We start from the raw sequence: 27498 nt of genomic DNA on the forward strand, positions 1-27498 counted from the left end.
CTCACTTTGTAAAGTCCATAATAATTTAACAGAGGTAGCACTGTTTTCCAAAGAGTGCTCATTCCTACAAGCTAAATGTCAGCTAACAAGTGAACACAGGATCCGAAATTTGAAAATCTACCCTACTCACCTTAAGCTCTGGTGAACTTCAGAAGTACAAGACTGAAATAATTCTATGCAACAAAATACCTAAAAATACAGATCTGGGACTGGAGAGATGGCTCAGTGGTTGAGAGCACTAACTGCTCTTGCAGAGTGCTGGGGATGGTATCCCAGTACCCATATGGAGGCTCACAACCTTCTGTAACTCCAGTTCCAGGGGATCCAACAAACATCCTCTTCTGGAATCTCACGGGATCAGGCACACAGGTGCTACACATACAAACACTCACACACATTAAAAAAAAAAAAAGTCTTTAAAAAAAACCACATTTTTAGCTGGACATGGTGCACTTAGGGTTAGTGATGCTAGCACTTACAAGGCCAGAGGGAGGAGGATGAAGAGTTTGAGGTGAGCCCGGGCTATGCAAAATAGAGGACGGCAAGGAGAAAATGGGCCCTGGTAGACTACTGATCCATCGACATGTTTCAAAAGATCTAAAACAAAAAGCTTATTTCAAATATTTGCATGTTATGACAAGATAAGCTTTCTTATTTACTAGCCATTCCAACTATTTGAAACTTCAAGATAAAATGTCTGACAACAGACCTCTTTATTATGAAGACAAAGCACAAACTAAAACGAGCATATTCATTCTTTGTCTGGCAATAAACACTGAGATGTGACTCTGTATTCTGTTTAATCATCAGTCTTTACTGGACAAGAATTAGGGTAGAGCAGAGCTAGGTACTTCTGATCCACAATAGACAAAATCCCAGCAACCCCTCAAATGTTCACCTCAGAGATGAGCAACAATTACAATGGGCACAATGTCATCCACAGTATAATTCCATCACCACAGACATTACAAAGCCAGCTTCACCCACTTGATTTTTGATGCCGTCACCAAATGAAACACATTTCAGATCCTGGGACCATTCTTAAAGAATACATTCTTCTGACACTAAAGAAAATGTGTAATACATTGCTTAATTTTCCCATAACTTCCAATTCAGTACAAAGCCAGCAAATCAAAAGATATTTGTAAACAAGATGCTCCTCCTGCCAAAAAGACTTTAATATTGTTATTTCTGATACCAACAGAAATGTTCTTCGTATTCATTTATACTTCAAAGCAAAAATATTACTTCTAACCTAACCAACCACATCCACTTTCACTATGGTCTTCAATATTCAAAACTGGCTTTAAACTTAAAACTCTTTGCAAACCAAAGGGTACATAGGTGGTTGGAAGTAAAATCTGATAAAACAACAATTGCAGTGACATTATTTCTCTGTGTAGTCGACCTAAATATTTAGGAATACTGATTTTTATGAATATTTATTAAGAACATGTAGACTAGGCATTAGATTTAAAACTGGACCCCACATTTTAGGGAGAGGTAGCTAACACCATACATTGTTACTAACAGAACACTACAGAAGAAAGCATTTGTTCAAACTGAATGTCGAGATGGCCTTCTGTAATGCCAGTGATTTCAGAGGCTCCAGAGTTCAAAGCCAGCCTGACAAGACCGTATCTCAAAAAAAAGGAAAAAAAAACAAACAACAAAGACAACAACAACAAAAAAACCCAACAAATGGAATAATGGAGTGGCTCTCTGCAAAACGAAGCAAAGCCCTATCAATACTGGCACTGGATTCTAGCACATGATCCACAGTGACCTAATAAAATGAAGTTTTATACCGAAAAATAGTAGCAACAAGTCCCAAACTTTCAATATGCAGTCAGTCAAAACATTTAACATGTCAAAAAGTAAAAGCAGCCTAAAGTGCACTGCTAGTAGCATGTAACAATCCATACCCACCATGTTTTCTAGAGCCTCCCATTTCTACCTGACAGATTTAACATCAAACTTTAAATTATGCATTACAACCCATAAAATGACCAACACTTAATCGAGCATAAGAAAGTGTTAAAAATGCAACCCGTTCTGATAAAACTGCCCAATACTAAGCACATCCTTGTGAACTCAAATACACTGAAGTTACTTTCCTTCAAAAATTATATTATCATGTTATGTGAACAGTTCTTCCAAACTTTTAATATTCTTTGAAAAATGTCTAAACACAATCACTTTCCACCAAATTAAAAAAAATCTCCATCTCATCAAAACATACCAAATTTCAAAAACAAGTACATAGGTCTTATATTTCTATTAATTTTTAAAAAATTGTTTTTTCCCAACTGCAAAAGCACTGAAATTCTTTAACAGTATACACTGGTTAACAAAATCCCCAGCACATTCTTGTTGCTAAGACTGTATTTCGCAAAAAATTATTTCAAACCCTCCAAGAAGCTCTGAGAAATAGTTCATTACACAGCCTCTCCGTCCAGCAAGACTTCGGTTATCAACCTATATTTCTCTCAGTAAATTATACAGGCTACCATCAACCTAACACACAATGGTTCCTGCCGCCTGCCCACTAGAAGCGGACTCTGTGAATCTTGCAGTCAGGAAGGCTTTTAGGACCCAGAAATCCCTCCAAACAAGGCCTGCAATTCTCAACATACACTACCAAAATGAAATGAATCTTCAGCACTTGAGCAGCACACGCGGGAGCTCTTCAATCTTTCATTAAAGCATACACCGAATCCACGCACTTACTAACGGCCACTGCACTATTGGTCCACACCCGGTCCCTAACCTGCAGATCCTCAAAGGCCCGCCCATCTATTTCACGTGGCTGCAAAGTGGCGCCGCCCACCTTCCAAGGTACACCACTACTTGAGGTTACCGCCCCCCTCGCCCCGTGCTCCTAACACCTCCTCCCCAAGGGGGCAGTAAAGGTGCAGTTCACAGCAGCCCCTTCCCTATTAGGGGACCAAAGGCCTGTCCTTCGAGCTACAATACTCCAACCTCTCACCCCCTGCTCCCGAGCGGTTCCCAAACAGCATACAGTCCGGAGCTCGTACCCTCGCAAGCACTTCACTGCACCAACCCCCTTCAGGCCACCGCGGCAGCAGGTTTTGCGTCTCCCTCCAACCCAGGTGTCTCCGTTTCGCTAGTAGTAGGCCACAGGGCTCGCCTCTCCACTTCCGGGCAGAGGCGTGAGTTCACGGCACCACTCGGAGCCCCACGAAGCCTCGCCAATCCTGGTCCTCACCGCAAACCCCCCCCCCCCCCCCCCCCAGGGGTTAGAAGGCCGGGGGGCCTCAGGGGACCGGCCGCTTCCCCCCCCCGGCCCCCCAGGGCGCCCCCACGGCGGCCCGCCCGCCCCCCCCCCCCCACCCCCCCAGCGCGCGCGGCTCAGAGGACCGGCCGCTTCCCCCCGTCGGACCACCAGGGCGTCCCCACTGCGGCCCGCCGGCTCCTCCTCTCGCATCCCCCGAGGCTGCAGAGGCGTGGTGGGCGCCCCAGGACCCCTGCAGCCGGCCCCGGCCCTTTGTGTTCGGCCGCGGGCTCCGAGGCCTGGGAAGGCCCCGCCCCAAGCCACCGAGGAGGCGGCTCGAGCCCCGCACAGCCCCGCCCGTTCCGGGGCTGCGGGAGTCTTACCGAGGAGAGCTTGCGCGGCACCAGAACCCAGACCCGAGTTACCCCCCGCGCGAGTGCCTCTGCCCCGCGGCTGACAGTTCCAGCCCGAAGGGCTTCCCGGCGCCCACTACAGCCAACACCTCCGCTGCGCTTCACAAAATGGCCGCCCGCCCGCTCGGCGTTCCAGCAGGGGGCCCGACGGGGCAGTGACGTCACGGTGGGCGGCGCAGGCGCAGAGGTCTCCGAAGCAGCAGGTGCTTGGGACCAGAGGGGCTTTTTAACCCCTTTTGCGACGTCTGCTTCCAAAACCAGGCCTCAGAAGGGTGTCTGAGGCCTCCAACCTTCACTGCTCACCTTGTCCAAATTGCTTTGGTTCTTTGATTCTGTGAAAGTAGCGAAACCGTGCCTACACTGCAGAATTCCTTGAGGATCAAACGGACAGGAAATAGTAGCTACTTTATTGATAAAGTACTGACCAGAGCAAAAACCTGATCCTTTTTGCCCCCGTTTAAATATTTCAGCCAGGTTGAAGAAATGGCTCCGTGGTTAAAAGCACTCACTGCTCTTACAGAGGACCCAGGTTCAATTCCCAGCATCCACATGGTGGCTAACAACCATCCTTGACTCCAATTCCAAGGGATCCGATGCCCTCTTCTGACCTCCATAGGTACTGCACAGCACGTGTGAAGTTACATACATGCAGGCAATTTACTCATACACATAAAAATAATTAAAAAAAAAAAAATTTCAGCCAGCAGGGCATGGTGTTGCACACCTTTAATCCTAGCAGAGGCAGGCGGATCTCTGTGAAATCGAGGCCAGCCTGGTATCCACAGTGAGTTCAGGCCAGCTGGAGCAACTGTCCCAAACAAAAAATTTTAGCTGAGTGTGGTGGCCCACATAATCCCAGTGCTTGGAAGGTGAAGGCAGGAAGATCAGGAGTTTAACTCCGTCCTCGGCTATTTAGGGAATTCCAGCCAGCCAGACTGGGCTACATGAGACCCTGTATGGAGAGTGGGGGAAAAAAATTACACACACACACACACACATATGCATACACACACACACACACACATACACACACACAAACTCAGGGTTGGAGGTATAGCACAGTTGGTAGAAGCTTGCCTAGCATGCACGAACCATTGGTTGGAACGCGGGTGCCAAATATTCGGGCAAGCCTGAAATGCAAGCACTGGCTGATCTTGCAGAGGACTGGGGTTTGAGTCCCAGCATCCACATGGCAGTTAACAACCATTGGTAACTCGGGCTCCAAGGGAATCCTACGTCCTCTTCTGACCTCCGAAGGCAATGCATGACATAGGTGCACTTCATACATGCACTCACATACATGCACGACATGGGTGCACTTCATAGACACTAAATAAAAATACCAAAAAAAAAAATTTTTTTTGAGACAGGGACTCCCTGTAGCCCCAGCTGGCCTGGAACTCACTATGTACACCAGGCTGGCCTTGAACTCACGGAGATCTGCCTGCCTCTGCCTCCCAAGTGCTGGGACTAAAAGTGTGGGCTACCATGACCAGCTAGGAAAAAAAAAATTTTTTTGTGGTCTTTTTGAGACAGGGTCTCCCTGTAGCCCCGGCTGTCCTGGAACTCACTATGTAGACCAGGCTGGCTTTGAACTCACAGAGATCCACCTGCCTCTGCTTCCCTAGTGTTGGGATTAAAGGCGTGTGCCACCACGCCTGGCAGAAAATATTTTTTAAAAAGAGAAAGAGCCAGGAAAACTATTTTTTTTTTTTTTATTTTTTCAATCTTCAAATTAAAAACTTTTAAGGAAATAAACATAAATTAAGAATAGTGGGTGGAGTCATATAGGTATTTCCAACTCCAATAAATCAGAAGGAAGGTAAGAACAAAATGGGATGCTTGGGCTACTGTCAACAAGAAGATGCCCACTGGTGCTGCAGAAAAATATTAAATCAAAGTTGATTATGCTTGTTGCTGAAGGTGCCAGTCCAGCTGAGCAGCAGAAAGCAATGATTCAAATGTTCACACAGAAAATAAGTCTTCAAACACAGAGCCTGCTTCAGTTCTTCTTGTTCTCCTCACTGACAGATCCAGCAGCAATATCTTAGCCAATGCCCCTAGCTCCTCAGATAAGAATGTTCATATACTAGAAGGCCTGAGAAAAACCCTGAAGAAAAGGATGGCTATTTCCCTACAAAAGAGCTGAGCTAGAGAAAAATACTTTCCTTGTGTTTCTGACTTGAAACGATGCTGTGGTGAAGCTGACTTGCCTATTCCAACTCTGTGGTTTGACCATGGACCACCCACTGGGTGGACAAGGTTCCTGGCTGTGCATGGGTCAGTGAGGCAGGAGGGCCCAGTCAGCACAAGTCACAGGTCCACTCTTCTAATGCTGGGTCCACTTGATGCTCTTGAGGTCAATGCCATCCTGCACCATCTCCCAGAGAGGACTGCCAAAGAGAAGAGGCATTGAATGAGTAAGGGCTTAGATAGGAAGCAGCAAATACTGCCTCTCAGGCCCTGAGCAATGACTTGTCTTCTTCTTCCTTGTATATTTTCTGTCTTTTACCCTGGTGAATTCTCACACAGGAAGTTAACAGGTCTTTCCCAGCTTTCTGTTACTCCTGGTCAATTCTACCCTTTGCCCAACTACCATAAATTGAAATAAGTAAATACTCCAGGCTTAGCCCAGGGGAACCCTAAGTCTACGGATTAAAGATGTGGTTATACTCTTAAAGCTCCCATCTCACCAGTGACAGGCTATAGCTAAATCTTCATGGGGAAAATAGTATTGATCTATATAAACAGCAAGTTTCAGCCTTTCTACTAATGCCAACAATACATGAACTTTATTTTGGCTTCTGTTTCTGGGTTTTCATTGGTTTCTGAGCCTAGAACTTGACTCAGTAACATTTGGGCATGCAGTGTCCTTACCCAGGTCTGCCATTTTCATCTCCCCTGTACTTCCAACATGGAGGGCTTTAACCCTAAAGAGTGTTTGGGATTGGGGCTAGAGATGTCTCAGCACTTAAGAAAACTTGCTGTTCTGGGGCTGAAGAGATAGCTCAGCAGTTAAGAACACTGACTGTTCTTGCAGAAGACCCGTCCTCCAATCCCAGCACCCACATGGCAGCTAACAACTGTAACTCCAGTTCCAGTCTCTTCTGTCCTCCGCGGGCATTGCACAACACAGGTGCACTTACCTACATGCAAGCAATACACACATACACATAAAATAAAAATAAAATGGTTAAAAAAAAAAAGAAAAGAAAAAGAAAAGAAAACTTGCTGCTTATCCAGAGGATCCGGGGTTGATTCCCATCACCCACATGGTGGCTAACAACCATCCATAACTCCAGTTCCAAGGGATTCAACACCCTCTTCTGGCCTCTACAGGCAGTGCACACACATGGTGCGCTTACATGCAGGCAAAACACTCATATACATAAAATACTTAATAAATAAAATATTTTTTTAAAAAAAACAATGTTTTGGATCTTAGATCTGAATATTCCGACTTACTGAAGAACTGCTACAGAGAAATCTGTGCTTTGAGGAATCATTAAACCCTAAAACTTTTCTTTCCGGCAGTATGAAAACAAAGCCTAAGGACCAGAAAGGAATCAGCAATACTGTTTCTTGTACAAGATCTGTGATGCAACAGGGCATACCTCATTTCTCGAAGACGTTTCACATGTTGAATGCATTTCTCCACAGTGTAGTCTACTTCCTCTTCTGTAGTGAAGCGGCCAATGCCAAACCTACGAAGATACAGGAAAGCTGGGCACAGTGGCATGTGCCTTTAATCCCAGCACAGGCAGGTGGGTCTCTGAGTTTGAGGCCAGTCTGTTTTACATATCAAGTTCCCGGTCAGCCAGAGCAATATAGTGAGAACTTGTCTTAAAAATTTTTTAATTGGGGGCTGGAGAGATGGCTCAGCAGTTAGGAACACTTCGTTCTTGCAGAAGACCCAGGTTCGAATCCCAGCACCCACATGCAGCTACCAACTGTCTGTAACTCTAGTCCCAGGAGATCCAACAGCCTCTTCTGACCTCCATGGGCACCGCACGACATGGGTGCACTTACCTACATGCAGGCAATACACGCATACACATAAAATAAAAATAATAAATAAAAATTTAAAAAAATTTTTTTTGGGGGGGCTGGAGAAATGGCTCAGAGGTTAAGAGCACTGACTGTTCTTGCAGAGGACCTAGATTTGATTCTCAGCACCCACATGGCAGCTACAAACTGTCCTTAACTCCAGTTCTAGGGGAATCCGAAACCCTCTTCTGACCTCCGTAGCACTGCATGACACAGGTGTACTTACTTACATGCAAGCAATACACTCATACACATAAAAAATAAAAATAATAAATAAAATATAAAAATTTTTTTAATTAATTTATTTTTAGTTTATGTGTATGAGTATTTTGCCTGCATGCATGCATATACCACATACCTGCAATGCAATGCCCACAGATGCCAGAAGAGAGTTACAGATGGTTGTTAGCCACTATATAGGTGCTGGGAATTGAAGCCAGGTCCTCTGCAAGAGTAGCCAGTACTTGTAACCAATGAGCTATTTTTCTAGCCCCATGGCTGGTTTTTAGATGCATGTGGGTGCTGGGACCAAACCACAGGTCCTCTGCAAAAGCACCCAGTGCTCTTAACCTCAGTACAGGCTAGAGTGATGGCTCAGCAGTAAAGAGCACTGGCTGCTCTAGCAGAAGACCAAGGTTGAGTTCCCAGCACCCATATCTAAAAATCAGCTGTAACTCTAGTTCTGGGGAATTCAATGCCCTCTTTTAGTTTCTGGGGGTACTGTATAACATGGATGTGCTTAAATACATACAAGTAAAACACACACATTAAAAAAAAATAAATGAATTAATTACTTTAAAAAATTAAAGGGGCTGGAGAGATAGCTCAGAGGTTGGGAACACTAGTTGTTCTTGTAGAAGACCTGGGTTCGAATCCCAGCACCCACATGGCAGCTAACAACTGTCCATAACACCAGTCTCAGGGGATCCGACAGCCTCTTCTGACCCACGGGCATTGCATGGCATGGGTGCACTTACCTACATCCAGGCAATACACTCATACACATAAAATTAAAATAACAAAACATTTTTTTGAATTAATTAAAAGAGGAGAAGACACAGGGACACTCTGCATTTAAGCTGGCAATAGTGTAATTTGAAGGGGCCAATACACATGAAGACCTAGTACAAAAAGACAAAGGGGGCTGGGGACGTAGCTGAGTTTGTAGAGTGCTTGTATAGTATGCATGAAGTCCTGGGTTTGATCCCAGCACTGCATAAACTGGGTATGATGGTGGACTCCTGCAATTCCAGCACTCAGCAAGTAGAGGGAAGACAATCAAGGTCATCCTTAGGCTACATATAGAGTTGGCAGCCAACCTGGGGTACATGATACCCTATCTCAAAAAGAAAAAGAGACAAGCCAAGTATGGTGGCGTACACCTTTAATACCAGCATTCGGGAGACAGAGGCAGGTGGATCTCTGTGAGTTCGAGGCCAGCCTGGTCTACACAGTGAGTTCCAGGACAGCTGGGGCTACAGGGAGACCCTGTCTCAAAAAAAAAAAAAAAAAGAAAAGAAAAAGAGACAAAGAGAGAGAAGACAAAGACAGGGAAGAAAAGAACAAGAAAAGAAAGAAAACTTTCTACGTCAAAGTTTTTTTTTATAACATGGTCTGTGGATCAGAATCACCTGAGAAGTTTCCTACTCCTCAGATCCAGTGAAAGAGAATATCTGGGACTCAGACATCTTCATCTTTATGAAGAATTAAGAAGGGGGCTGGTAATATAGCTCAGTTGGCAGAATGCTTTATGAGCACATATGAAGCCTTGAAGTTGATGCCCAGCACTATACAAACCAGGCATGGTGGCACACACCTGTGATCCCAGCACACCAGAGGTGGAGGCAGGAAGACTGAATTCAACGCCAGTCTGGGTACCTAGCAAGACCCTGAATACACACACATACACAAACACATACTGCAGCTAAACTCACTGACCTGATGGAAGAGTGTGCTAAATCCTCATCAGTGCCGATCGCTCTTAGGACATAAGAGGGCTCCAGTGATGCAGAAGTGCAGGCACTGAGGACGGAAACAGGAATCTTTTAGCCATTAACCCCGAGTCTTGCTCCTTCCTCCTAGGGCCCTGAAATCATATCATAGTGACATAGAGATGTAGCCTGGTGGTGCTAATGGCCCTGATGATACCTTGTGCATCCTGGGATATAAACCTAGCTCCTCTGCTCCTATGCTGAATAGTGTCCTTGAGCAAAGACACTGTCAAAAGGTAAAAGAGCAAGATCCTTCATGCACTGGATCTGACAAAAAGAGGCAACAGAGAACCTTCTGCATCCAGGACCATGACACAATGTATAAACCTGGAAGGCAGATGAACCTTTCCTGGCCTCTGACAGATCTGCTAGTTTAACCCTACAAAAGATACATACCAGCCTGGCCTGGTGGCACACACCTTTAATCACAGCACTCAGGAAGCAGAGGCAGGTGGATCTCTGTGAGTTCAAGGCCCGCCTGGTCTACATAGTGAGTTCCAGGACAGCTGGGGCTACAGGGAGCCCCTGTCTCAAAAAGAACAAAAAAAAAAGATACATACATCTCTTGCAACCACAAAGTCATCAATTTTTCCCTAAGGAAGACTTGCTAGGATAGAAAACTTCACCCTGTACCCTCCCAGCTAAAAAATGACCTTTACCGTGAATCAACAGCCCCTGTGTCTGTCTTCTCCATACCAGAAAACTCAAAACATATATGGTGCATAAAAGCCAAGCTAACTGATAGGACTACAGTGCCTGTCTATCTAGTCCAACTCACCTCCCTGAGGATAAAGCGACATCTTTGAGTGCCATCAGCAGACTCTCCCCTTCCACATATGCAAAGGAGAGGTTGATACAGCCTATAGAAGAGAGAAAAACATGGTGACAGGGAGCCCAGGCTCTCAGCCTATGCCAGAATGGAAATGGAGAGCTGGGGATAGAGCTCAGGGGAGAGTTTGCCTAGCATGAGTGAGGCAAACACTGCAAAAACAAATTTGTTAGGGTTAGGTATGGTGACATACCTTTAATCCCTGCAATTGGGAGGCAAAGGCAGGCTATCTCTGAAAGATGGAGACCAGCCTGGTCTACATAGTGATGTTCCAGGCTAGCTGGGGCTCAAAAAAAAAAAAAAAAAATTTCTTTTCACCGGGCATGGAGAGATGCCTCAGCAGTTAAGAGCACTGGCTGCTCTTGCAGTGGAACTGGGTTCAGTTCCTAGCACCCACATGGTGGTTAACAACCATTTGTAATTCCAGTTCCAGGGGATCTGACGCCATCTTCTGACCTCCGTGGGCACTGCATGACATGGGTGCACTTAAAATACATGCAGGCAATATGCTCCTACAGATAAAATAAAAATAATATGCCGGGCGTGGTGGTGCACACCTTTAATCCCAGCACTCGGGAGGCAGAGGCAGACGGATCTCTGTGAGGTCAAGGCCAGCCTGGTCTACAAAGTGAGTTCCAGGACAGCTGGGGCTACAAGGAGACCCTGTCTCAAAAAAATGTATCTACAGCTCATAATAATATTTTTTAAGTTTTTAATTGAATTTTTGTGTATTTCATGCAGAACATCATCTTTATACCCTTTCCCCTTTGGCATCCTCCCCAATTTTTTTTTTTCTAAAGGAAAACAGCATTATGGGAGGAGGAGGTTACTATTTGGCTCAGCTTGCTGAGGAAGCCTGTCTTGTGTTTAATTCCCAGAAAGTACATAAAGTTGGAAGAAGAGAATCAACTCCACAAGGTTGTCCTCTGACCTCTACAAGTGCACAGTGGCATGTGTGCCCCACCCACATATACATAATATATAAAAATAATTTTTGTTTGTTTTGAGACAAGGACTCATTATGTAGCCCTGGCTGGCCTGGAACGTACTATGCAGACCAGGATGGCCTCTAACTCAGAGAACCACCTGCCTCTGCTGAGATTAAAGGCATATGCCACCACATCCAGCCATAATAAATAAAGTTTAAAAAGAAAAAATGGGAATCGAAAGCGCATGTCCTTACCAGGGTAGTGCTGTTTGGGGTCCCCATTCATCACCACCTCTGGAAGGCTCTTCATTATCTTCTGGATCAGTCGCTCTGATAACTTTGAGATCCGCTTGTGGTCATACTAAGGAGCAGGCAGGAAAGGATTAAGCACAGTGACCACCAACGGCCTCAGTGACAGAGTTTCAGAAGCCCTTCTCCAGCCAGGAATGATTGCGTATTAAACGGACCTTGTATTACCCTGTTACTTGTGGAGACCACAGCATCTCCAGCACTGAGTACAGTGTCTAATGTGCAAAAGGTGCTTAGGAATGAATACAAGGTTCCAACAACCTACAAACAAACGGACTGTTAACTCCAGACAGGGAAGGGCTTCAGAGCAGCTAACATTTTCAGAACAATATAGACAAGATAGGGTTTAATTTAAGTAATTAATTTATTTATGTACTGAGGATTGAAGCCAGGGCCTTGCACATCTAAGTAAGTACTCTACTACTAACCTAGCCCTTTATTTTGTATCTTGCTATATAGGCAGAGTGGGCCAGCAGCTTCTTCTGCCTTGACCTCTCAAGCAGCTAGGATTACAGGCTTAGGAAGCCACACCCAGCACCAAAGCAGGGTTTTCTTGAACCCCCTCTTCCAGCAGAGCTCTGACTCAGTTATGCTGAGATGACTCTAAACAGGAGATCCTGCATAGGATAAGAGATGAGAGGGGATTGATCTCCCCATACCTACCTCCATCTCCTGTTGTGCCACTTCACATGCAGCTCCCAGACCCACCACCAAGGGTGTGGGCACTGTCCCAGACCTCATACCCCGTTCTTGCCCGCCTCCACTCTGCAGAGCCTCCACACGCACTCGAGGTCTACGGCGGATGTAGATGGCACCAACGCCTGGGAAACAAAGTTTGTTATAAAAAAAGAGGTGGATGAAACAAAATTATCACTTTAAAAAAAAATATTTTATGCCAGGCGTGGTGGTGCATGCAGAGGCAGAGGCAGGTGGATCTCTGTGAGTTCAAGGCCAGCCTGGTCTACAGAGTGAGTTCTAGGACAGCTCGGGCTACAGGGTGACCCTGTCTCAAAAAAAAAAAAATTATTTATTATTTTTATTTTATGTGTATGAGTGTATTGCCTGCATGTAGGTAAGTGCACCCGTGTTGTGCAATGCCCATGGAGGACAGAAGAGGCCGTCGGATCCCCTGGAACTGGAGTCATGGACAGCTGTTAGCTGCCACGTGGGTGCTGGGATTCGAATCCAGGTCTTCTGCAAGAACAACCAGTGTTCTTAACCACTGAGCCATCTCTCCAGCCCCCCCTTTAAGGATTTTTTTAAAGGAAGAATGGCCTGCTATATGCATAATGACTAATTGGATTTCCAAGGAGGCAAGTGTTTTTAACTATTGCTGAATGACTCTTGCATAGTCCAGGCCACTCTAAATTTAGCTCCTCCCAGAGCTAGCATAATCTCAAATGACTGTGAAGAGCATCTGTTAAGGGGTTTGCTGAGAAGTTCAGAGAAGAGAAAGGGGTTGGTACCTTTAGGACCATAGATTTTGTGACCACTGATGCTCATGAGATCAATTTTCATGTCATTGACATCAAGTGGGATTTTTCCAACAGCTTGGGCTGCATCAGTATGGAAATATACCTTTCTGGAACTGCAAATCTGCCCTAAGGAAACAACAGAGGGAAAGATAAAGAGCATAGTGAAAGCAACCTGGCAGTGGTCCCAAAAGGCACCACCAATAATCTCTACCCATAGTGAATACTAATATTGCAAGTAAGTCCTCTCTTCCTCCCTGCCTCATCCATTTCAACATTCCCCTTCCCCTCACACCTCCCTCCCTGCTCCCTGGCCTCTGCTATTACTCTATAGATCAAGGATAAAACACTCATGGAGGGGCCAGGGATGGTGGCGCAAGCCTTTAATCCCAGCACTTGGGGGGTCAGAGGCAGGCAGATCTCTGAGTTCAAGGCTAGCCTGGTCTACATAGTGTTTAAGGCCAGCTGGGGCTCCAGGGAGACCCTGTCTCACAAAGACCAAAAAAAAAAAAAAAACCCACAAACATTCATGGAGGCTAGAGAGAGAGATAGCTCATAAGAGCAATTGTTTGCTCTTCCAGAGGACACATGTTCAGTTCCCAGCACCCACATGGTGGCTAACAACTGTTCTTAACTCCAGTTCCAGAGGATCCAACACCCTCTACTGGCTTCTGAGGGCACTGCACACACGTGGAAAACTTACATGCAGGCAAAACACACACAACAGAAATAAATAAATGAAAAAAAATAAAAAAAAACACATGATAATTCTGAGAGTCCTGTTTGTTTTGTGACAGGGTCTCCCTGTAGCCCCAGCTGACCTGGAACTCTCTATGTTGACCAAGATGACCATCACACCCTACTATATTCTGATACCTAAGATTCTTCATTCCCTTTTGATATTTAACATTACCTTTTTTTTTTTCTTCTGTTTTTGGTTTTTTTGAGACAGGGTGTCCTGTAGCCTCAGCTGGCCTGGAACTAGCTATGTAGACCAGGCTGGCCTTGAACTCAGAGATCTGCCTGCCTCCCAGTGTTGGAATTAAAGGAGAGCACCACCATGCCCACCCCAGCCCAGCTTTAACATTACCTTTTAGAACTTTTTTATTTAAAAGAAGGAAAGATTAACACAGTCTTTTCCTTAACATGTGTAAAGATATTATGTGGTATACTCTAAGTGAGGATAATGAATGTTCTAAAGGAAAAAGGGGTCCGTAACTTTTTTCCTGCTGTTTTATTGACATTTTGGGCAAAAACTGCAATGCAATGAAAAAAAAATCACAAAGGGCACTAGACCTAAATTCAATAAATTAGTGGCATAGGTGTACTTACCTACATGCAGCCAATACACACATACATATAAAATAAAAATAAATAAAATATCAAATAGTGGGGGCTGGGAAGATAGCTTAGTGGTTAAGAGCACTTGCTGTTCTTCCAGACTTTAGTTACCAGCCCACATTGGGTGGCTCACAACCACTACCACCTCCAACTCTACCTGAGGGGATCTAACATCCTCCCTCTTCTGGCCTCCTCAGGTACCTGCATACACATAAATATAAATAAAAATAAATCTTTTTTAAAATTTCAGGGGCTTGTGAGTTGGCTCAGTGAGTAAAGGTACTGGCTATGCAAGCCTGGCAACCTGAGTTCAATCCCCTAAACCCACGTAAAGGTGAAAGGAGAGAACAGACTCCACAGAGTTGTCCTCTGACTTCCACAGTCACACCATGGCACAAGCCACTCCCCACATGCTTTAATAATAATAAAGTGTGTGCTGGATAACTTTAGTGTCAACTTGACACACCTGGGTTGAGGGAGCCTCAGTGATGGAATTTCCTCTATTGGACTGGCCTGTGGCCATGTCTGAAGGGCATCTTCTTGATGAGTGATGTGGGAGGGCCCAGCCCACTGTGAGTGGTGCCACCCCTGGGCAGGTGGGCCTGTGTTGCATAAGAAAGCAGGCTGAGCAGGGGCCAGGGGAGCAAGCCTGTAAGCAGCGTTCCTCCATGGCCTGTGCTCCAGCTCCTGCCTCCAGGTTCCTGCCCTGAGTTCCTACCTTGGGCTCCCTGATGAACTGCGACCTGGGAGTTGTAAGACAAATAAACCCTTTCCTCCCCAAGTTGGTACTGGTCAGAGTGTTTTGTCACAGCAATAGAGAACAAACTAAGACAAAGTGTTACATTAGAATTTAATTTAAAAAATTTAAATAATGGCTGTTCTACTTAATATGTGAGTGAACAAGGTAGTTAAAGTCTCTTTCCCTTCATTTTCTCATTGTGTACTATAGAGTTAGAACTCCTAGTCTACACCAGTTGCCTTAGATGGACCCCAGTGATTGACCCTAGTAGGTTGACCATAGAGTCAAGGTTAACCTTACAATACGCACCTATTTCTGCAATTGGCTGCTTTACTCCAATCTCATTGTTCACAGTCATAATAGAGACCAGGCTGGTATCTGGCTGGATGGCAGCTTCTAGTTCCTAAGAATATGTAGGATTAAGAAGTCTATAGGGTGTCAAGAGAACACAGGCAACCTCAGTCTAGAAAAGGGGTCTTTCCCTACAACCCTACAAGAGCTTGGGATGTAGTTCAGTGGTAAAATGCTTGCCTGGCATGTGTGAGATGCTGGGTTCAATCCCTAGTATTACAGGTTAAAAACAAACAATGACAACAAAAAATGACAATATAAAATTCCGGTAAGAATGCATAGAAATTGCCAGACATGGTGGTACATGCCCACAGGAAGATCCTGTCTCAAAAAGACGAAAAAAAGCTGGGCATGGTGGCGTATGCCTTTAATCCCAGGCCTCAGGAGGTAGAGGCAGGTGGATCTCTGTGAGTTCAAGGCCAGCCTGGTCTACATAATAAGTTCCAGGACAGCTGGAGCTACAGGGAAACCCTGTCTCAAAAAGACAGAAAAAAAAAAAAAAAAAGAGAGAGAGAGAGATGGGGTCTGGGATTAAAGGTGTGTACCACCATGCCCAGCTAATACTCTATAGAGTTTATAACAAAACAAAAAAACCATGATGGGATCTAATAAACAAGTTCAGGAAACAGGATACAAACTCAATATTGAAAAGTCAGTTGACCAGGCACTGTAGCCCATGCTTAAAATATCAGAGAAAGGAGAATCAGGAGCTCAAGATCATCCTTGAACTGGCTACATATCCAGTTCTAGGCCAACCTAGAATTCATAAAACCGTATCTCAAAAAAAAAAAAAGAGAGATCCTAATTAGACTAATTAGATTAAATGAATTCTGGGGCTGTAGAGATGGCCCAGCAGTTAAGAGCACTGATGGCTCTTGAGAAGACATTAGTTTGGTTCCTAGCACCCACATGGCGAATCCAATGCCCTCTTCTGGCCTCCAAGCGCACTGCATAATATGCATAAACTTACATACATGCAGTCAAACACTCATACATATAAAATTTAAAAAATAGCCGGGCATGGTGGTGTACGCCTTTATTCCCAGCACTTGGAGGCAGAGGTAGGCAGATCTCTGTGAGTTCAAGGCCAACCTGGTCTACATAGTGAGTTCCAGGCCAGCTGGGGTTACCGGGAGACCCTGTCTCAAAAAGACAAAACAAAATAAATAAACAAACAAACAAATAAGGGGCTGGAGAGACGGCTCAGCAATTAAGAGCACTGACTGCTCTTGCAAAAGATCCAGGTTCAAATCCCAGCACCCACATGGCAGCTAACAACTGTCCATAACTCCAGTCCCAGGGGATCCAACAGCCTCTTTTGACCTCCTTGGGAATCACATAACATGGGTGCACTTACCTACATGCAGGCAGTACACACATACACATAAAATAAAAATATAAATTAAAAAAAAAATTTGTTTTGTTTAAAAAATAATAAATAAATAAATAAATAAATAAGCCACATATGGTGGTGCATGCCTGTAGTCCCAGCACTTGGGAGGCAGAGGCAAGCAGATCTCTGTGAGTTCAAGGACAGCCTGGTCTACATAGTGAGTTCCAGGATAGCTAGCGCTACAGGGAGACCCTGTCTCCAAAAGACCAAAAAATAGTAAATAAATAAATAAATAAATATGAGTTCAAGGCCAGCCTGTCTACATAGAGTTCCAGGCCAGCTGGGGCTACAGGTCTCAAAAGACCAAAAAATAAATAAATAATAAAATTAAATTAATAGAATTCTGATTTTAGCTTTCTAGAAAGCTGCAGTGTAATAATAGCATAAGTACAGACATGTAAGTAGAATAAAGGTGTGTTCAACTTTTTTTTGTCTGTTTTTTGAGACAGGGTCTCCCTGGAGCCCCAGCTTACCTAGAACTCACTATGCAGACCAGGGTGACCTTGAGATCCCCCTGTCTCTGCCCAGTTCTAGGATTAAAGGCAAGAGCCACCACGCCAGAACCATCCAGAGTTCTGGGATAGGATTAAAGGCACGTTCCCCTACAACTATTCTATATTAAACATGCTTGGTTTTTGCAGTGCTGGGGAACAAACCTACATCCTTGCCCATGCTATGCAAGAACTCTACCACTGCTGGGCATGGTGGTGCATACCTTTAATTCCAACACTCAGGAGGCAGAAACAGGCTGATTTCTGTGAGCTCAAGGCTAGTTGGCGTACATAGTAAGTTCCAGGCCACCCAGAGATACTTAGTGAGACCCTGTCTCAAAATAACACAAAACAAAAAACAGAAGGTCTACCACTGAGCTACACTCCTCTAGCCACCATACTTCCTTCACATAGAAATAAGAAACATCAGTGAAAGGAAGGAGGAGACCAGAGCTCTGCCATGGTACAAGTCCCTGGCATCCTACACCAATTCAGTGGCTCTCAGAAAAAACAGGATCATCAACAAAGCTGAGGATCAAATTCTTCAGAGAGAAGGACACTGCACACTTAAGGAAACATGATCTCCATCCCATCCTATGCTGCACCCTCACCATTAGCTCCACCTTTAGGCTCCAGCCAGAGCTGAAGAGACAGACTTAAGAGGAAGAAGCCAGGCTCCTCCTATTTTGACCCTCATACCTACAGCCTCTACCTTTAAGTCAATGATTCCAGTCTTCTGCACTGGGAGGTAGGTGACCCGAAAGCCTTCAGCTTCCAGGGAACGGCAGGAATCCAGAACGCATTTGTGCTCAGTCTGGGTGGTGATCAAGTGCTTTTTCCGTGACCTATAGAACCTTGCCACTCCCTAAAAATTGATGATAGTGGAAAAAAAGAACAACATAGTCAGAGAGATAACAACTTGAATCCTAAAGCAGGCTTTCTGTATGTATGTGCTAAGGATGGAGCCTAGGGCCTTCAGCATACTATAGACATTCTCTGTCACTAACCACATCCCCAGCCAAATTATAATACGTTTTCTTTTGTTTTGTTTTGTTTTGTCTTTTTGAGACAGGGTCTCCCTGTAGCCCGAGCTGTCCTAGAACTCACTATGTAGACCAGGCTGGCCTTGAACTCACAGAGATCTGCCTGCCTCTACCTCCAGCTATAATACTTTTAATATCAAAAAAAATGGTAAAGATAGGCTACAAAAGTTCTTAACATTTCAAATGTTATCAGAAAAGAGTAAGAACCATTTATCTCATAAAAAGAAATCAGCCATGCGTGGTGGCACACGTCTTTAATCCCAGCAGATTAAAGGAGGAGGCAGAGGCAGGTGGATCTCTGTGAGTTCAAGGCCAGCCTGGTCTATATAGTGAGTTGCAGGACAGCTGGGGCTATAGGGAGACCCTGTCTCAAAAAAAACCAAAAAAAAGAAAAAAAAAGAAAGAAAGCATATCCAGACATGGTGGCACATACCTATAATCCCAGCACTTAGGTCATTTTCAAGAGGATGGTTGTACATTTGAGACCATCACTGTCTACACAGCCAATGAGGGTTACATAGTGAAACCATGTCTCGAAACAATGGAACCAATGAAGGAACAAAATAAAGGAAGGGAAGGAGGGAAGGACTAAAGAAGGAGGAAGGGAAGGAAATGAGGAAGTATATATGGCTGAGTGCATAGCCTGTAACAGCCACTTTGGAGGCTGAGGGAGGATCATTTGAATTTACAAATCCAAGACCAACCTAAGAAACATGATGCGATACCATCTCAAAAAAAAAAAAAAAAAAAAAAAAAAAAAAAAAAGAACAGAAAATGGGGAGATAACTCAGGCAGTAAAGTGCTTGCCACACAAGCATGAGGACCTGAGTTCAATCCCCAGTCGTGTTAAAACAAACCCAGCACTTCTGTAATTCCACTGATGGGGAGGGAGAGATGGGAAAACCCTAGGCACTTGGCTAGCCAGCCAGTTTACCCTGATTGGTGAACTCCAGGGCAATGAAAGACCCTGTCTCAAAGGAGGTGGATGGCATGTGGGAAACAACAGTGAAAGTGGTGAAGCCAGAATTGTACCTACAACAGGCCACAATTTCTAAGAGTCTTGTCATTTACTTAAGGAATCTTAGCAATCAAATGTTATTATGTTCTATGAAACATCAACATGACTACTAAGAGTGGACTTTTTTTGTTGTTGTTGTCTTTGAGACAGGGTCATCCTGTAGCCCCAGCTGGCCTGGAACTCACTATGTAGACCAGGCTGGCCTTAAACTCAGAGATTTGTCTGCTTCTGCCTCCTGAATGCTGGGATTAAAGGTGGGTACCACGCCCGGCTAATAGTGCACTTTTTGCAGAAAGCATCTGTATGCCCTAAGGATATAATGATTAATCCTAGACTGAGAGACTAAATGAATGCTGACAGTAAGCACCATAGCAACAGTCACCTCAGAATGCAGAGAAATTTTATAAACAGATCTAATCAGAAAGCAAAGGAAAAGCTGATAGGATAAATGGCCTTGAAATCAAGTGTGTAAGTGAACAAGTGAAACTGATCCTAGACTTCATTGTCACTAGGAGAAAAGCATAGAGCAAAGGATTCAGCAGTTACTATTACTCATTACCTGAAATAGCTGCCATCCTAAAAAAATATGAAACCGTTGGCCTGGAAATGAGAGTGCACACCTTCAATTCCAGCACTCGGGAGGCAGAGGTGAGAGGATCTCTGAGATCAAGGCCAACATTGTCTACATAGCAAATTCCAGGTCAGCAAGTGCTACATAGTGAGACCCTGTCTCAAAAAAGCAAAACCAAAACCAAGAGACACACACACACACACGCACGCACGCACGCACGCACGCACGCACACACACACACACACACACACACCCTTGCACTGTTTTTTTTAAAGGCTAAAGAGGCTGGTAAGATGGTAAAGCAGGTGACTGGTAAAGTCACCTGCTGCCAACCCTGACAACCTAAGTTCAATCCCTAGTTCCCAGACAGAGTCCCTGCTTCCCTTCTCTTTTTCCTTCTGTCCTTCCTCTTCCCAATACCTCTCACTAAACCACACCCTTAACCCCCTTCCTTACCTTAACTGCTATGTTGTTGGCTTCAGTAGCTCCACTAGTAAAAATGATCTCACGAGGATCAGCTCCAATCAGAGATGCTACTTGCTGAAAGTCAAGAACCAAAGATATCTATCAGCTCCCTTCAGGAATGGGGCTGCAGATAAAGCTGGAACAGGACTCTAGAGCAAGAACAGCCCCACTGCATTCTACCTGCTGCCCACAAGAAACTTACGTGAGGTGGGACTAGGGTTAAAAAAGGAACAGACTGTTACATCTTAGATTCTACCTTTTATGCATTACAAGACAAAGTAAGAATGTCAAATGTTGTGCTTTAGTCGGTAGAGTGTTTGTCTGGTATTCATGAAGTCCTGGGTTTGATATCCAGCACATGCAAAACAGGTGTGGTGGTGCACACTGGAAAAACGAGCACTTAGGAGGCCGAGACCATGAGTTTGAGGTCTGCCTGGGCTACATAATGAGTTCCAGCCAAGACTGGAACACAGTCTGAAACCTTTCTCAGAAAAAAAGAAAATAGGGGACCAGTAGTATGGCTCAGTGGGTAAAGACACTTGCCACCAAGCCTGATGATCTGAGGTTCAAACCCTGGGACCCTCACAGTGTAAGGAGAGAACTAACTGGTGCATGTTGTCCTGTGACCTTCACTGTGTGCTGTGGTACCTACATGTAAACATACACATACACAAAAAAATAAAAAGTAATTTAAAAAAATATAAAACCTTGGAAAGATGGTTAAGAGCGTATACTGCTCTTCCAGAGGACCTTAGTTTAGTATCCAGTAATGACATCAGGCAGCTTATAACCACCTGGAACTCTAGCTCTAAAGGACCTGAAGCCTTCATAAGTACCCACACACACATAAATAAAAATAAATAAAAAAAAAATAAAAACCTAAAATGTCAATATATACATGTGATATACTATATATATATATAATACACACACACACACACACACACACACATATATATCAGTCCTTGTTTTTTTGAGACAGGGTCTCCCTGTAGCTCCAGCTGGCCTGGAACTCAGTATATAGCTCAGGCTGGCCTCAATCTCACAGACATTGGCCTACCTCTGCTAGTTTAAAGGTGTGTGCCACCATGCCCATCAAATAATAAATATTGTTAAATGATTTTGGGGTGAAGGGTTATCATACTAGAGCATGTGGATCCCTGGGATCATACTCAAGTTAGTTGTCAAATTTGGCATCAGGCACTTTTACTGAGCAGTCTTGCTGGTCCAAATAATATATATTTCTTAACATATTTATTGAACTCTTACTATGTGCTTACTGAACTATATATGTATTAAACTTTACCAGCATTGCCTTGTTTAATTGACCCCAATAACCCTCTAGTGTAGAAACTGTTATTCTCGCTGCTTGATATGTGAGGAAATTAAGGCTTAGAGAAATTAGTACATCCAAGGTAATTTAGCTAGGAAATATGACAATCAAATTCCTGTTAAACTCCAAAGCTACTCTCTGAACCTCTTATATAACCATGGGCTGGAGAGATGGCTCAGCAGTTAAGAGCACTGACTGCTCTTACAGAGGACCCAATTTCAATTCCCAGCACCCAAATGGCGGCTAACAACCATCTGTGATTCCAGCTCCAGGGGAATTCAATGCCTTCTTTTGACCTCCCTGGGCATTGCACAACATGGATTCACTTATAGACATGCAGGCAATACACTCATACACATAAATTTTTTTTTTTTTTTAAAGTATAAACATTTCCACTTCCAGGAAGAAAATGCCTCATCCAGGCCACTGAACTTGAACTCCAAACCTCTCAAGTTCCTCTGTACTGACCTGGCGAGCATGTTCCATGGCTGCCTCACTCTCCCAGCCATATGCATGGGTCCGGGAGTGTGGGTTCCCATAGTAATTGATGAAGTACGGAAGCATGGCATCAAGCACCCGGGGATCCTGAGCAGGAGAGAATAAATGAGTCTTACTGAGTCCATGGTCAACTCAGGCCCAGTTCCACACTCTGAAACCTGCCTATCTTGCTCAGTACAGTCTCAATCTTTCAGATACTGCCTAACATACCTCCATCTCCTCAAATTCTAATCAAATATCAATCTAATATACTCCTACTCCCAAACCATTTTAAATGACAGTCTTCTACCATTCCCTCAGGTAGTTTATAAACATTGTCCTTTTTTTTTGAGAGAGAGATAGGGTCTTATGTGGCCCAATCTAGTGTCAAACTCCTAATCCTCCTGCCTCCATATCTAACAACGCAATCTTGTTTTGGTTTTGACAGGGTCTCTAGCCTAAGCTAGCCTTAAACTTACTATGTAGTTGACAATGATCTTAAACTTCTGATCCTCCTTTTTATACCTTCCTAGTAGTGCTGGGATAAGAGTTGTATACTACTGTGTCTGTTTTTTAATGCAGTGCTAGGTATCCAACCCAAGGTTTTGTGAATGCCGGGCAATCGCTCTACCAGCTCTACCAACTGATCTACATTCCCACCCCAACACTGTCTTGTTCTGACAACTGTCTCTACACATGTATCCAGTCCTATCAGGCAATGGAATTGATTTACAAAGAATTACTTGCCAGGTGTGATGTCACAAGTCAGTCTTTAATCACAGTACTCATCATAGTACTCAAGAGGCAGACGCAGGTGGATCTCTAAGTTTGAGGCCAGCCTGGTCTACATAGTGAGTTCCAGGCCAGCTGGGGCTACAGGGAGACCCTATCTCAAAAAACCAAAAAAATAAAAAATAAAAAAATCCAAAGGCCTGTGAATTGACAAAAGCAGGCAAACACCCTCCTCACACTAATGAAAACTTGTATTAATAATGGAACTGGAGCATAGCCAGCAGTAGGATGTGTACTTAGCACTAAATAACTAGTTTTTGGAGATTGGGGGAGGGGGGCAACCTCATGTAACCCTGGCTGACCTTGAATGATGTATCCAAGGATGACCTTAAAATTCCATCTTCCTGCATTCGGCTCCCTAGTGCTAGGATTACAGAAATTAGTTTTTTTTTTTCCTCTGGTCGTTTTTTTTGAGACAGGGTCTTTCTGTAGCCCCAGCTGTCCTGGAACTCACTATGTAGAACCAGGCTGGCCTTGAACTCACAAAAATCCACCTACCTATGCCTCCTGAGTGCTGGGATTAAAGGCGTGCGCCACCACACCTGGCAGAAATTAGGTTTTATGTGGAGCTAGGGATTGAACTCAGGGCCTCTTGCATGTTGGGCAAACACTCTAGCAACTGAATCACATTCCCAACCCCAATAACTACTATTATTCAGTGCTTATCATGTGCCAGGGTGCAGTATGTTTTTCAGCCCATTTAATACTCGCCCAAGTTCACATAGTTACTAAGTGGCAGTCTTCCAAGTGCTTGGGTTACAGACCACCATGTCCAACTCTAAGGCCCCATCAATGAACTTTTAAATCTATAATACTTGTACTGAAAGTGATTTGACCAAGGTCAAAGCAGTAAAGCCATTTCTGGCAAACTAGAATTTAAGACCCGACTCCTAGATTAACTACTACCTTTCCTAACACATTTAATGATTTTCAATTTTGCACAAACCTAGCCTTTTTGTGAAGTCTGTCATTCTAAACTACATTCCCTATAAAGACTTAGGGGGAAAAGCTCTCCTTCAGTACTTACCAGAGGAGTCGTAGCCTGCACATCCATATAGAGAGGTCGCAGCACTGACTCCGCCTCCGAGGGAACAGGCAACCAGGGCGCATGATCTACAACTGACAAAAAAATGCAGTGGAGTGGTTGAGATATGATGCAACTGTGGACAGGGCATACAAGACAGCAGCAGCTCAGGGCTGCACCCAGGGGAAGGGAAGGGAGGCTGGAATCAAATCTCAAAGGAAAGACAACAAATCAACAGAGAAGCCAGCACTCGGCAAAGGTACTCCAGGTAAGAGGCGGAGTCTCAGAGGAGGAAGATGCTCGCAATGTTATAACTGCCTGAAGGGAGTCAGAAGGGCTCTGAAAGGCAAAATCACTTAGAAGAAAAGTGAAAACAAGCGTAGGTTCCTGCAAAGGTTCGTGGCTGGACCGGAGCCTCGATCAGCATCTGTCGGCCAGGAAGGGGTCGGAAGGATGAGCCTGGTGGGCTCAGGGAACGAGCCGGGCACGGTCGCCGAGCGGCCTGCGGGGAAAAGGGGGGCTGCCGATGACGGGAACCGTCAGTCTGGGAGGTCCCGGGAGGCTCCGGAGCAGGGCAGCGCGTCTGGAACGAACGGCACCGCATGGCTTGTACCGCCTGGGAGGGTGGGGGCGACCGCGACGGGGACAGTACCGCGCAGGCGCAGTCCCCGGGTGGGCGCCGCAGGGCTCCGCCGGGCAGCCGCGGACGTAGCTTTAGCCGCTCGCCTCCAAGCGGCTCGCAGCAGCATGTTCCCAGCAACAGCGCTCACCATCTGAGGCCCTTAAGTCCGCAGACCCAGACTCCCGGAAGTAGATGCCGCGCGCTCCGGAAGCGATACTCCGGGCCGCGCGCGTCCTCCGCCCAGGTCTCTGTGAGAGACGTCGAGCGGAGCTACCGTGGAAGGAAGCGAGGTGAGTATGGCCCTCGCGGCGGAGGCCTAACTGCGCGGACCGAGGGCCTGGGGAAGCCCTGGTTCCGCGGAACTCCCGGTCCTTGCCCGCCAGCTCCCGCGCTGGCGGCCGGGCCTGACGCGCTGGCCTCTCACCCCGCAGATGCCGGTGGCTGTGGGTCCCTACGGGCAGTCCCAGCCTAGCTGCTTCGACCGCGTGAAGATGGGTTTCGTTATGGGGTGCGCCGTGGGCATGGCGGCCGGGGCGCTCTTCGGCACCTTTTCTTGTCTCAGGTGAGGGGCGCGGGCGACTTCTGGGCGGGACTTCCCGGCTCCCTCGGACAAGAGAGCCCTCTCGGTCCCCGGTGCCTCGAGTCCTTCGAAAGCTAGACCGACTTCCTGTTTATAGGTTGGAAGCGCAGTACTTAGACTCGGAGCGCTGGCGTCAAAATGGCTTTCTGACCATTCTAATTGGGTAGCTTTGGGCAAGTTGGAGGCAGTTTGTTCACTGTAGGCGTGCACTAACACGCACCTCCAACTCAAACTAATCATAGTGGCGTGCTCTGCACCTCATCTGGCACACCGTAAACCCGCGAGAATGGGGATTATTGCTATTGCTGCCTGGTGTGGAATGAAGCAAGGTTCGTGCGGTTTTACTATTCTGGAAAAAAGGATATAGAAATGGAGCAAATGGACTCATTCCGCACACAAATGCCGCTAGATTATAGAGGAAATAATTTGGATATGTATTTTTATTATGTTAGTTTACTCAAAACTTAGTGTTTTGTGCTCAGAGTGTAGTTATCGCTGGGAATGGTGGCGCACACCTTTAATCCTACCACTTGGGAACCTAAAGCAGACGGATCTCAGTGAGTTCAAGGCCAACCTGGTCTACCTAAGTTCCAGGTCAACTGGGGCTACAGGGAGACCCTGTCTCATAAAGACCCGCCCCTCCCCCTCAAAAAAGATTGTAGTTACGTAGTTTTTCTAAATGACCTATTGCCCGTTTTATACTGTCTACATAGCCGGTATTCAACTGCAAAAATCATGAACACAGGAAACTAAAACAGTCTTAGGTAGCACACACCATAGAAGCTGGTGTCCCTGCCCATGTGCTTTATACTGTACCTGATGCCTTCTATAAACTGGAGGCAATTTACAGAATGTATTTCTCATCTTAGCAGATAAGGTAAAGGAATCGTCTGAGTGTTAATGACTTATTTGAAAACGGATTGGAAAGGGGAAAATTAATACTTTGACCTGATTTTGTTCCCAAATGGCCCCATCTTGCTTTCTCCTCAGGATCGGAATGCGGGGTCGGGAGTTGATGGGCGGCATTGGGAAAACCATGATGCAGAGTGGCGGCACCTTTGGCACATTCATGGCCATCGGAATGGGCATAAGATGCTAATCAGGACAGTGAGTGCCTGCTACATCTAAACTTTCCCATCCATCTCGACCCTTGTACTATAATAAAAAGTTTTTTCTTCTCATTCTCAGTCTGTTATTGTACAGCTCAACCAAAGACCTTGTATATTTAAAAGGTGAGCTACTGAACACGGTTGGCATGTTTCAAAGTTGTAAACAAACTTTAAAACTAGTTAATTGGCCGGTGTGTGGTGGCATAAGCCTTTAATCCCAGCACTGGGAAAGCAGAGGCAGGCAGATCTCCAAGTTCCAGGCCAGCTGGGGCTCCAACGAGACCCTGTCTTATTAAAAACCCGCCCCCGTAAGACTAGTTCATTGTTGGTTAAAAAATTTTAATTTACATTTTTGTCCTACTCAATAGTCTGATCTTTGAAATTTCTGTAGAAAAACACAAACTTACCCAGTAGAAGACACATTTGAAATAGCCAATTTTAACTATCTAAATCGCAGGTCTCAACAATTCAACTGTGTAACCATATCACAAAATTTTATTAGGTTGACAGAACATCTCTATGAACCAAGTGTCCTTGGCAAACTAAGCCTCAGTCTTGGGTAGACATTGCCCCTCAAAAAACTGACTAGTACTTGAAAACCTCACCAATACTGTAACAGAGCAGGAAGTGAGTATGGAAAGACACTAGAACAGCTCTAGGAACTACAGATCATAACTGGAGAGGGTACAGACTAAGAATTAAGTGTTCCAGTAGGATCCATAGTGACTATTCAACAAGATTTAACCCAAACCACAAATAGGCATGAAGTCTAATGGCCAGTCCTAGCACAGTGAGGTAATGGTCAGTGAAGCAGTGAGACTCTGTCTCTAAAAAGGTTCAGGCCAGTATGCCTCAATAGAGCAAAAGCATCGCAAGCAAAAATCGTGTTACACAGCACTTAGGAAAAGACCGAACTCGTCTTAAA

General features: G+C 45.1%; 3 protein-coding genes across 3 annotated transcripts in view; 1 reads left to right on the forward strand and 2 right to left on the reverse strand.

Moving 5' to 3' along the window:
• The window catches only part of Rbm12 (RNA binding motif protein 12), a 44976-nt gene extending 41200 nt beyond the window's left edge, over positions 1 to 3776 (reverse strand). Inside the window, 1 exon segment of the mRNA XM_017800045.2 lies at positions 3619 to 3776. The gene's annotated coding sequence lies outside the window, so the exon portion shown is untranslated.
• Positions 3777 to 5349: 1573 nt separating this feature from the next.
• On the reverse strand, positions 5350 to 25081 carry Nfs1 (NFS1 cysteine desulfurase). The gene is made up of 13 exons (XM_008840760.3): positions 24915 to 25081; positions 24266 to 24357; positions 22438 to 22554; positions 20628 to 20711; positions 18252 to 18404; positions 15614 to 15707; positions 13219 to 13353; positions 12416 to 12573; positions 11699 to 11804; positions 10465 to 10546; positions 9634 to 9717; positions 7263 to 7352; positions 5350 to 6041 (listed from the first exon to the last, which is right to left on the reverse strand). The coding sequence occupies exons 1-13, from the start codon at positions 25033 to 25035 to the stop codon at positions 5978 to 5980; spliced, it is 1380 nt and encodes a 459-aa protein (XP_008838982.1). The 5' UTR covers positions 25036 to 25081; the 3' UTR covers positions 5350 to 5977.
• Romo1 (reactive oxygen species modulator 1) lies at positions 25050 to 26645 on the forward strand. Its single transcript, XM_008840761.3, has 3 exons — positions 25050 to 25174; positions 25316 to 25446; positions 26455 to 26645. Exons 2-3 carry the CDS (start codon positions 25316 to 25318, stop codon positions 26561 to 26563), a joined length of 240 nt encoding a protein of 79 aa, XP_008838983.1. The 5' UTR covers positions 25050 to 25174; the 3' UTR covers positions 26564 to 26645.
• The last annotated feature ends 853 nt before the right edge of the window (positions 26646 to 27498 follow it).

This window comes from Nannospalax galili, unplaced genomic scaffold (assembly GCF_000622305.1).
Source record: "Nannospalax galili isolate Female #2095 unplaced genomic scaffold, S.galili_v1.0 scaffold221, whole genome shotgun sequence".
Lineage (NCBI taxonomy): Eukaryota > Metazoa > Chordata > Mammalia > Rodentia > Spalacidae > Nannospalax > Nannospalax galili.